Source organism: Hemiscyllium ocellatum, chromosome 2 (assembly GCF_020745735.1).
Source record: "Hemiscyllium ocellatum isolate sHemOce1 chromosome 2, sHemOce1.pat.X.cur, whole genome shotgun sequence".
Taxonomy (NCBI): Eukaryota; Metazoa; Chordata; class Chondrichthyes; order Orectolobiformes; family Hemiscylliidae; genus Hemiscyllium; species Hemiscyllium ocellatum.
Window position 1 is genome coordinate 50,022,124 of NC_083402.1, and position 12,428 is coordinate 50,034,551.

Consider the following 12,428-nt stretch of genomic DNA (forward strand, 5'->3'; position numbering starts at 1 on the left):
GCGCTGTGAGGCAGCAGTACTAACCACTGTGCCACCCACTCTCTGAGGGGAGTGGCCTAGTTGTATTATCACTTGACTATTAATCCAGAAACTCAGGTAATGTTCTCAGGTCCTGAGTTCAAATTACACCAAGGCAGATAATGGAATCTGAATTCAACAATATCTGAAATTTAGACTCTAATAATGACCCTAAAACCATTGTCAATTGTTAGGAAAAAAAAATCTGGTTCTTTAAGGAAGGAAATCTGTCATCTTTACCTGGTCTGGCCTACACATGTCCCCAGATCCACAACAACATGCTTAACCACCTTTTGATTGGCTTAATAAAAAAAAAAATCTCAGTTGTAACAATGGCTATGAATTGTCAAAAAATAAATGAAACCGGACAGACCACCTGGTATCAAGCTAGACACCGGAAATGACAATGGAAAAACACAGGGCAAAAGTGAGCACTGAAGATGCTGGAGATTAGAGTCAAGAGTATGGTGCTAGAAAAGCACAGCTGGTCAGGCAGCATCTGAAGAGCAGGAGAATTGATGTTACAGGCAAAAGCCATTCAACAGGAAAAACACAACCTGCTGACCCTGCAAAGTCCTGCTTGCTAACATCTGGAGCAGGTTTAAAACTGGGAGAGTTGTCTCACATACGAGTTAAGCAACAGCCTGACACAGTCATACTCACAAAATCATAATGTCCTAGAGACCAATATCCCTGGATATGCCCTGTCTCATTGGCAGGGTAGATGCAGCAGAGATAGCAGTACAATGGCATACAGTCGGGAGGGAGTTGCCCTGGAAGTCCTTAATATTGACCTAGGACCCCATAAAGTCTCAAGGCATCAGGTCAAACATTGGTAAGGAAACCTCCTGCTAAGGCCACATATCATCCTCTCTTGGCTGATGAATCAGTATTCCTCTATGTTGAACAACAGTTGAAGGAAGCCCTGACGGTGGCAAGAGTGCAGAATGAACTCTGGGTGGGGGATTTCAATGCCTACCACCAAGAGTAGCTCAGCAGCAGCAGTACTGATTGAGCAGGTCAGGTCTTAAAGGACACTGTTGCTAGAGTGGATCTGAAACAAACTGAATTAGGTTTATTGTCACATGTCCTCACATGAATACTGTGAAAAGTTTAAACGCAGCACTTATGGTGACATCTTAGGTAGAAAAGTTCCTAGGTGTAGAATCTTGTACAAAGCCGAAAAATAAAATTAAAATAAAGAAAACAATGGGTTGGCAGTAGATGACTAGGGAACCAACAAGAGGGAAAAACATAACTGACCTCATCTTTATCAATCTGCTGGTTGCTGATGTAATTGTGCATAACCGCAGGACTAAAAGTGACTACTGTGATGAAGACACACCTTCACATCAAAAATTCCTTCCATCAGGCTCTGCGGTCCCATCACCGTGGTAAGTGGGTCAGATTTTGAACTGAGCCAGCAAGTCAAGGTTGGGCATCCACAACATGCCGTCAGCCATTAACAATAGTACTCCAAAACAATTTGCAAACTCATGGCCCGGTATTTACCCCACTTTACTATTAATATCAAGCCAAGGAATCAACCTTGGTTCAATAGAGAGTCCAGCAAGGCATGCTAGGACCAGCACCAGCAAACCTAAAAATGAGGTGTCAAACTGATGAAGCTACCAAACAGGACTACTTGTATCCTAAACAGCAATGATAGGGTTAAGTAATTCCACAACCAAACGGATTATAATCTAAGTTCTGCAGTCCTGCCACATCCATTTGTGAATGGTGACAGACAATTAAACAACTCACTAGAGGAAGTAGCTCCACAAACATCATCATTCTCAGTGATGGAAGAGCCCAAAACATCAGTGCAAAAGATAAACCTGAAGCAGGTGCAAAAATCTTTGACCAGAAATGCTGAGCAGATGATCAATCTCAGCCTTCTCCAGATTTCCCCAGCATCACAGGTATCAGCCTTCAGTCAATTTGTTTCATTCTACATGATATCATGAGAAAGTTGGAGGCACTGGATTCTGCAAAGGCTATGCATCCTGTCAACATTCTGATAATATATTGAAGATCTGTGCTCTAAAACCTGCTGCACCCCAAGCCAAACAATTTCAGTGCAGCTACAACACTGAGATCTACCTGATTTGTCCAGGTATGTCCTGTGCTCAAAAAGCCAGACAAATCCAACACTTAATCGTCAGTAAAGTGATTGAAAATGTTATCAATAGTGCTATCAAGCAGCACATGCTCAGTAATAACTTGCTCACTGACACCCAATTGGGGTTCTGCCAGGACCACTCAGTTCCTGCTCTCATTGGAGACTTGGTTTAAACAGGGACAAAGGACCTGAACTCTAGAGGTGAGAGTGACAGCGCTTGACATCAAGGCCACATTTGCAAGGAGCACCAGCAAAACTGTTCTCGGTGGAGTGGGATGGGAAGGAAGTGTGTTTGGCCACGGGGTAGTGGGGTTGGTTGGTGTGGGTGTCCCAGGGATGTTCTCTGAAACGACAGGCAAGTTGGCGTCCTATCTTTCTGATGTAGAGGAGACTACATCGGGTGCAACGGACAGAATAGATGATATGTGTGGAAATACAGGTAAATTTCTGTCGGATGTGGAAGGATCCTTTGGGAACCTGCAGATAGTTGCTCCAGTCTATGTTTGCCAGATCCTACCAAATGATATTGAAAATGGCTTTCCCCAATTCAGAGATTTAACTTCTGCAATTTCTATTTGGTGTCAGACCATTTTAATCGGAATCAACGGACAACAAATGAAAGTCATACATTCTTGCACAGAAGCAAGAAGGTCAGATGCAAAGACATAGGAAGAAGCACAGTTATTTTCATATCTAACAATACGTGTACTTCATTGCAGTGCTTATGCATCAACTGCAACCAATAACCTTTGACAATCGGTATGTTGATGCAGAATGTAGCACGTGTTTTAGAAACAATGTTATAGCAAGAATATCATTATTTCAGAAATATGAGCTAGCATTGGTAGTCACAGCAGATTGATTTTGTGAAACTTCATAATGGACTCTAAGGTGATGGGAGTTACCTACCAGTACCGTATGTGGTAGAAATGGCTGAAGGGTATCCTCCCATTCCGTGCCCAGGCAAAGTAGGGGTTGCCACAGAAACCACCGGCGTAGCCAATGACTGTGCAGCTTGTGAGTTGTTTATTCTCTGATTCTACAGAAAATCAAAAAAATTGTGATTTTTATTTTTTTAAAATGCTTTGTATGTCTTTTTAATAGTAGTCACAGAAATAAATGAAACGTAGACCAGACATTTTTAATAAACTGAATCATTTGACATAATTAGCTTTTAAGAACTCTTCCAAACCTATCATTTACAACACTTCAGGAGACTAGATGTTCCCAAGGTAACCAATTACATCAGTATCTCCATAGCAACCAGCCTAGTCACCAGTAAAAGATTGTGCTTTTGTAGCCGGCAAAAGACCAGATAGAAAACAAAAAAAATGCACACCATGTCAGTTATTTCACTTTTATTGAAAAAAATCTGAAGTAGTGGATCTCAGTCATACTTTATAAAGAATTGACTAGTTTTATCTTAATTGTAAGAAGAAGCGAGAAATCTAAATATTTTATATAACCAGTAGGTGGTGCTATGTTTCTTTTGGTTCACAGTTATTGGGCTGTAACATTCTTATGAAGGCAACACATTTTCAGTTTTGTTTACCATTTCCCATTTAATACCAGAACTATCAGATCAAAGTAAGTAATTGACTATTAGACGAATAATGTTCAACTTTGCAGTTTTAGAAATGTATTCAGTTAATGTTATTTGCCTGCATTTTCAACCCATCTAAATCTAGCTTTTAAATTTTATGAAAATCATAGATATGAAACTCTGAAAATTTGTAACTATACTTTTTTTTTAAAAACAATGTTCAAGATAGAAAATAAATAGTCACATCTTTTTGTTAAACAGTATGGTACTGCCTATCCTGCCTTGTTCAAAAATAATATTAACCTGAAGATTTTTAACACTGCTGAAAAGAGAAACAATGTCAAAGCTTTTGTCTTGCGTTCATCAGGACAGAAATGCAAGATAGCACATTTCAAAGGGAACAACAATGCAGTATAAATTATTATTCTCTTTGAAATTTGCCAATTCTGTGATTCTGTCCTGATGAGTGCAAGATAAAAAGCTTCGATTTTGTGTCTTATTTTTCAGCAATAGTGGGGTAATTGTATCAGTGAAAAGGGGATGTAGATGAATGCTTTCATTTAGTAATCAAAAAACAAGAAGTCACTATTATTTGTTGATTTGGGCATAGTTTGAAGGCATCAGCAGAACTCTCACTTACCTGTAACAAATCAACATCCTCCGACTGACAGCATATAAAAGGAGCAATGAATAACTGTTAGCTGAAATATTAATGTTTTTCCTCTCACCTGACCTGTTGAGCACTTCCAGAATTATCTGTCTAAGTTAAAAATTTCCAGAAACTGCAGCATTTGAGTTTGGACCTATGATGAGGCTTGATTTTTGGGAAGACTATAAAGTAGGATTGCTACTCACCTGGGGCTCCAATCAATAAATAAATCCACCTATAAAATCACTGCAGACTGCATGAATAATTCAGAATATTTTAAATCAAATGTACCTTTTTTCCTACATCTCCCTAGGTTATGCACCTTTTGCTCTAATATGGCTTCACTTGTAACCTGCAACTAGGTTTCAACCAATAAGCGCAGAGCCTTGTGCTAAACAGAAGGTGACAGAATACTGGGAATTAGCTTTATTTTATTTATTATGTAGCAATGCCAGCATTTGTATAACACATTTCATCAATGGAACAATAAAAATTAACTTCGCAAATTTAAAAAGCATTGCAGGTATACACGGCAACGCCATTTTGTGGCACATTGAATTTAAAGTGAAACTGAATTTAAGTTTTTTTTATGGTTACTTCATTGTATTTTTACACATACAACACTAAAAGGAGAACTTAAATATTATTTCACTTGTGTTTTAAACCTACTTTGTGTGACAGAAACATGTAGGTTTATTATACATCATCATGCTGTCAATTTCTATGATATAAGCATCAAAGTATTTTGCTTCTCACACTAAACTCCTCTCCCAAATGCCTGATATGAAACAAAAATGATTAATATTATCAAAAGTATTCTGTTGTATATACTTTTTTTCTATTTTAGAAGATTTTAGACAAGCATCCACTTACCACTGATGGCATATTCTTTGAACCTGGTGGAATGAGAACCCGGAGGTCAGGTTTCCGGTTGTTCATTCCCAAATTCATGGGAGGGGGTGACTTGGTTTGCATGTTCTTGTTCATACTGCCAGGCGAGACCAGCAGACCTGGCGAATTGCGGGGGTTTCCATACCCATTTCCTGTTTCATTAAAGATTCATTATGAGCAACAATATATTTAATATGTGACACATATTTAATATGTGACAAATAAGGAATAAGCAATCAGCAGCTAATCTTCAAATATTTACAGGAAATATACTCAAAAAAAATGTTTATTCATCATCTGCTAATTTCCTTAAGATCATAGAAAACATTCATTGTGTGGAGAAATTGTTTCAATGGAATACTCAAATGAAATGATGTTATTGGTCTCTTTGCATTACCAATATCTGAGCATTTAGTTTGAAACAACAATTTCAAAGCAGCTCAGAATCCGTTTTATTCATTGTTCTAAGGAAAAGATGAATGATTAAATGACAAATCCCCAGCAAATTCCCCCTTTTAAAAACTGAGTTTCCAATAGGATGGTGATGATATCAAGAGCAAGTAATTTGGATTACTTCCTACCTGATGCATGAAGGTGCTGAATTAATGGTCATAGTTGAAATGGAAATACTGAAACACTAATAATTATATCTTTCTGGGTAATTAGGTATCTCTACACCATCTATTAAACCTTTGAAAGCTAGCAGCCTATGATGAGGACATCAGAACTCTGCTTAAATAAAAATACAATAGAAACAAATAAGTATAATTAAAGGAGCATTAATGTGAATGATTTATTAATACAAAACAGGTTCTCTGAAAGAAAGGAGTATCACTTCACTTGGTTAACTAATAAGTGAATGATATGATAAATGAATCTAATAATGAGGAAAACAATAGCCGCATCACCACACTGCATATAATAAAAATAAACACTTCAGAGAAACTCGCCTGTCTCAAGGAAAAATTGTAGTTGCAAACATTTGTTGAAAATCAAAGGGCAACAATTAGTTCAGACACGACTGACATTTTAAATAATCCGTTACATCAGTACTGTGTTTGTTAGGGACTGACTTGAACTGAAGTAAAAGCATGAAAAATTTAAACTAATGCAACTGCAAGTTTTCAAATACACAAGTTTGACACAGTTTAAAAGTCCAATGTTACATTTTCAAAGGACACTCGAGCAAAGGGTTTAAATAAATTCAAAACCACAAAGATGGGGTAGCGAACGGTCACGCAAATGACAGGTATAATCCATTGTAAATAAGGTGGAAGGAGAAGGAACAATTTGGAGCATATGCTTAATGAATGCAGACCAAAGGGATGAATAAGCATAAGCATTCAAATACAAATGCCATTGCAAACAAAGTTGTGACAAGTCGAGACCATGGTGCCCGAAATGCACAGCAGGTCAGGCAGCATCCGAGGAGCAAGAGAATCGATGTTTCAGGCATTTACACTTCATCAGGAATGAGGCTTGTCAGCCAAGGGGCTGAGAGATAAATGGGAAAGGGGAGGTGGGGTGGGGGAAGGTAGCTGAGAACGCAATAAGTAAATTAAGGAGGGGGAGAAGGTGATAGGTCGGAGAGGAGGGTGGAGTGGACAGATGGGAAAGGCAAAGGACAGGTGAAGAGGACAGTCTGAGTGGAGGCTTGGGACTGGTATAATGTGGGGTGAGGAGAAATGAGGAAACTGGTGAAATCCACATTTATCCAGTATGGTTCCAGGGTTCCAAGGCGGAATATTAGGCGTTCTTTCGCCAGGCGTCGGATGATAAGGGTTTGGCAATGGAGGCAGCCCAAGGACTGCATGTCCTTGCGGAGTGGGAGGGGGAGTTGAAGTGTTCAGCCACGGGACGGTGGGGTTGGTTGGTGCGGGTGTCCCAGAGATGTTCTCTGAAACGATCTGCAAGTTGGCATCCTGTCTCTCCGATGTATAGGAGACCACATCGGGTGCAACGGACATCTGTGGAAGTACAGGTAAATTTCTGTCAGATGTGGAAGGATCCTTTGGGGCCTTGGATGGAGTTTGGGAGGGGGGGGGGGGGGGGGGGAGGAGGGAGGGGGAGGTGTGGGTGCAGGGTTTGCACTTCCTGCATTGGTAGGAGAAGGTGCCGGGAGTCGGGTGTGGATCTGACGAGGGGGTCACGGAGGGAATGGTCTCTGCGGAACACTGATAGGGGTAGGGAGGGAAATATATCTCTAGTGGTTGGGTCCATTTGTAGGTGCAGAATGGTGGTTCATGACACGATGCATACGGAGGTTGGTAGGGTGGAAGGAGAAGACTGAGGGGGTTCTGTCCTAGTTGCATTGGGAGGGGTGGGGTTCAGGGACAGAAGAGTGGGAAGTGGAGATGTGCTGGAGGGCATTGTCGACCATGTGGAAGGGAAAATTGTGATCTTGCAAGAAGGAAGCCATCTGGGAATTTTTAAGGTAGAATTAGTTATCCTGGAACAGATGTGGCGGAGGCAGAGGAATTTGGAATAAGAAATGGCATTTTTACACGAGGTAGGGTGGGAGAAAGTGAAGTCTAGGTCCCTGTGGGAGTCGGTGGGCTTGTAGTAAATGTCCGTGGTTAATTCGTCAGCGGAGATGGAGAGATCCAGGAAGGGGAGGGAGGTTTCCGAGATGGTCCAGGTGAATTTGAGGTTGGGGAGAAAAGTGGTAGTGAAGTTGATGAACTGTTCAACCTCCTTGTGGGAGCACGAGGTAGCACCGGTACAATCATTGACTTAATGTAGGAACAGATGAGGGGGGGGGGGGGGGGGGGGGGTGCCAGTGTCACTGGACTGTTTCACCTACCCAACAAAGAGGCAGGCATAGTCGAGCTCCACGTGGGTGCCCATTGCCATCCCTTTGGTTTGGAGGAAGTGGGAGGATTGCAAAGAGAAGTTGTTAAGAGTGAGGACCAGTTCAGCCAGGCGGATGAGGGTGTCAATGGAAGGGTACTCATTGGGACAATGGAAGGGGAAGAAATGGAGGGCTTGGAGACCTTCGTGTGGCAGATGGATGGGTACAGGGATTGGATGGTGAAGATGAGATGTTCGGGGCCGGGGAAACAAAAGTCTTGGGGGAGGTGAAGGGCGTGAGTGGTGTCCTGAACATAGGTGGGGGGTTCCTGGACTGAGGGGGACAGGACAGTGTCAAGATATACAGAGATGAGTTCAGTGGAACAGGAGCAGGTTGAGACAATGGGTCGAATGGGGAAGTCAGGTTTTTGAATCCACGGTAGGAGGTGCGGGTTCATGGATGATGAGGTTGGAGGCTCTGACTGGGAGATCCCAGAGGTGATAAGATTGTAGATGGTCTTGAAGATAATAGTTTGGTGATAGGAGGTGAGGTCATGGTTGAGGGGGCAGTAGGAGGAGGTGTCTGCGAGTTGGTGCCTCCCTTCAGAGGTCAGTGTGAAGACTAATTAAAATTTAGGTTTCATCAACAGAAACATAAAGTACAATAGTCAGGATGTAATAACAAGTTTGTATAGACAAAGATTAAACTATGTGTCGTGTGCAATTAGTAGTACCGATGACAGAGAGGATTTTAAAGTCAGAGAAGGCAATGCTGTGCAGATTATTCAGAATGATACCAGTAAAGGAAAACTACTGGTAAGTGGAAAGATTTGACAAACTGAGATTATATCCAGTGAGATAGACAAAACTGTGAAGAGATTTAATCGATTTATTAAAAATATTTTAGTGAATGGAGAAGGAAAATCCCTGTGTTCAGGGATTCAAAGACTGAAGAAGCAGGCTCAGAAAAAAAACATCTCTCTGCTGAGCATTGGTGGTGTACAGAATGTTTGGTGGAGACAGTATTTGTGCAGACTCATCTTTTAAAAGAAAAATATGTAAATATTTGAAGCAGAGAAAGATGGAGGATACTGAGGAGATTTTTCAGGGTGGATCGCTGCTCCAGCCCTCCTTCTGTGCTGTAACTTCTATAATTCAAAGGATGACTTGTTGAAATTGGGCTCCTCTTCCTGGTTCTACATTTGGTCAGGCATTTCCAGATAATGATGCACCTGAAGGTTAATGGTAAATTTTCTACACATAAGGTGGAATTTTCCCCTCCCTGTGAGATGAGTATGGTGAAAAAGAAGGATGAAAATGAAAAATCAGATTCTTGATGTTGAAAATAAATGCCCTGATTATCCCCTCAAATGTTAAGCAGAAACATTGGGATCTCACTCGAGTAGTGTCTATTTCATTTCCACGCATCTGAATCTGATGCAAGTCACAACTCACTCAATTTATGCGCCATTTACAATTCTCTTCTCCTCTACTGAGAAACTAGAGGTGCAAATTACGACAGGTAAAACAGAGCATGTAACAGGTGGCTTAGGCTGTTGAAAGCTTGTGCTGGCCAATATGTCACTGCTTCTTCTGCACAGCATCCCTACATGCTCCATTGTTACATTGATCCTTCATCCAAATAACTGTGTATCAGCAAACCACTAGCTTGACCATATCATTATGCCTGCTTTTGGACCAACTTAGCCACCTGGGTGGCACGGTGACTCAGTGGTTGGCACTGCTGCCTCACAGCATCAGGGACCCAAGTTTGGGTGCCTGTCTGTGTGGAGTTTGCACATTTTCTTCGTGTATGCGTGGATTTCCTTCTGGTGCTCTGGTTTCTTCTCACAATCACGAAGATGTGCAGGTTAGGTGGATTAGCCGTGGGAAATGCAAGATTACAGGGATAGGGTAGGGGTCTGGATGGGATGCTCTTTGGAGGGTCAGTATGGATTTGATGGGCAAAATGGCCTGCTTCTACACTATACGGATTCTATAATTTCAGGCCACCAACACTTGGAGCTCAGGGTCACTTAACATGCACACTCTGCTACACTTTGCAAATAGGGACAGCGACCCATCTCGTGCATTTACACATGCGGCTTTTATGCTAACATCGATACAAGCATCTTAGCTTACTTTTGTAACGTTCATCGACTTTAATGCTGAGTTACAGTCTGTCAAACTCTGTGGGTAAGTTTGCATTTTTAGTACAGAAAAGTGGCAGACAGCTTGTGACAGTGATTAGCACTGAATTCTTACTTAGACAGGGAGTAGACAGGTCCCTGTAAGGCATTGTGCTATATCACATTTGCAGCATGTGGCAGCAGCTTAGATATCAAATATATTTCATGTGCTTCAAAGAAATGGCACTATGAAAGTCAAAGGAGAACAGTCCTTTCTGGGGTGAAGGGGAATGAAGGCCATTCAGTCAGTACTTCCACATTCAATCAAGGGGGTTCCACTGAGACATGACGAGGGACACCCTGGAAGTCAAGTGCAAGCACACCTCAGATTCACTCAATCAGCTTGTAGCATTGTTAAGACCTCTATCCGAGGGAAGTTGTAGGTGTGGCAGCTAGGGGAGGGCTATTTTCCTGCAGTGAGATAAAGGGAGGGATTGCAAATTTTGGAGGTTGGTCCAAGAGCACTTGGTGGTCATGCCTAAAGGGGATAGATGGTGAAGTGTCCCCAGTGACTCTCAAATTTAAAAGAGAGATGAGGAGAAATTACTTCTCTCAAAGGGTCATGAATCTTGGAAATTCACTATCCCTGAATGCATTGGATGCTGAGAGAAAGTGAGGACTGCAGATGCTGGAGATCAGAGTCGAAAAGCGTGGTGCTGGAAAAGCACAGCAGGTCATGCAGCATCCGAAGAGCAGGAGAGTCGATTTTTCAGGCATAAGCCCTACGCGTGGATGCTGGAACATTGAATAAATATAAGGAGGAGAAGAGACAGGTTTTAAGTTTGTGATGGGTTGAAGAGTTATGGGGATTAGGAAGGAAAGTGGAGCTCAGATCAAAATGAGATTAGCCATATTTGTATCAAATGGTATAGTGCACTCAAGGAGTTGAATTGCCTACTCTTGTTCCTATTTCTTACGTTGAGAACTTCAGTCAGGATAAAGTTACATTTTAAAATTAACAAACATCCACCTCTCATGCTGCAACTGATGTGAAGTTTGACACAATTTGTTCACAGCAGCTACAGTACAAATTGTATGTCAACATGAGAAATGCATTACACTGTTCTAATAGACCATTAAAAAAACAAAATAATCTGACATTTGCACTGCAATGTTTCTTCTTACATTTTCAAGAATACATTCCATTCAAATTTCAGAAACTACTAAAGGATCATATCTGCATTCAGCAATTTAATTCAAATATTTTCAGCCTTTCGGCATAGCAACATTTAGAAAGAGCACTCAGAACACATGGTTATGGATTATGAATCAATTCTGCAAACTCCCTTCACAGAATTCAAAGAAAATAAATGAAAACTACATGTATGTGGTAGTTGACTAAGTTTCCTTTTGCATTTCATCAACTATGCAAACCGCATCCTTCTTACTCAGACTATTGTGGCCTATTTTGAGGCTTGGTGCTCCTCCTCAAGATAATCAATACAACAGAATGACTTAGTTTGATCTAGAAGCAGAAAGCTTTCCCAAGCTTTTAATGTACAGATTAAAACTTTCCTTCTCAGCTAGTTTAAAATTATGGTGGATCATGAAAATTATAATCTGCAATGCATCCATAAACATAGTATTAGAACTGTTTACCCACTATAAAGCATAAAAAATTATACATCTAAACTAGACATACTTCCGGACAATTACAGAAAAATGAGGAACACATGTTTTTCTTTATATAAATTCAAATCTTAAAGTCTCATGATTACATTTTCTACATGATGCTAATGGAAGTACTTTATAAAAAGGTTTATTACTAAACAATCATTTTAATTTTAAATTTTTATTTATCAGTAATACTTAATTTAATATTGCACAGCGCATGCCATTTGTTTTACTTGATAAAACTGAAGATTTACTGAACTGCATAACAGCTTGTAATGATTAATTTTTTTGCATAAAATGTGGTTTGTGCACAAGCTGCAAATATTAAAGTCCTGATGTGAAATCAGGAAACTATTAAGGATAAACCTCAGTGTGAAGTTCATTCATCAGCAATACCTATCTGCTCACTCAACGTGGTCTAAATAATGACCTTGATAAGTTAAAATCTGATACCTTCAGTAACAAGACATTTTTGTAGCTACCAGAAATAGAGTGCCCTGGTTTTTCATTATGTTTTCAGGGGCATGTGGCTTCCCCAATAGCTCAGTCAGTTTATCCAATGGGAATTAGAGCTAAAAAGAACAGGAAGGTCATCAGTTTTGATGCTTGGAC

General features: G+C 40.6%; 1 protein-coding gene across 8 annotated transcripts in view; it reads right to left on the reverse strand.

The window, feature by feature from the left end:
• Positions 1-12,428, reverse strand: part of mef2cb (myocyte enhancer factor 2cb) — a 240,521-nt gene that overhangs the window by 11,322 nt on the left and 216,771 nt on the right. For all 8 annotated transcript variants that reach the window (XM_060836654.1, XM_060836671.1, XM_060836640.1 and 5 more), the window contains 2 exons: positions 5,206-5,375; positions 3,050-3,179 (listed from right to left, as the gene is read on the reverse strand). In XM_060836654.1, coding sequence (XP_060692637.1) covers positions 3,050-3,179; positions 5,206-5,375 — 300 coding nt within the window. The remainder of the gene's footprint in view (positions 1-3,049; positions 3,180-5,205; positions 5,376-12,428) is intronic.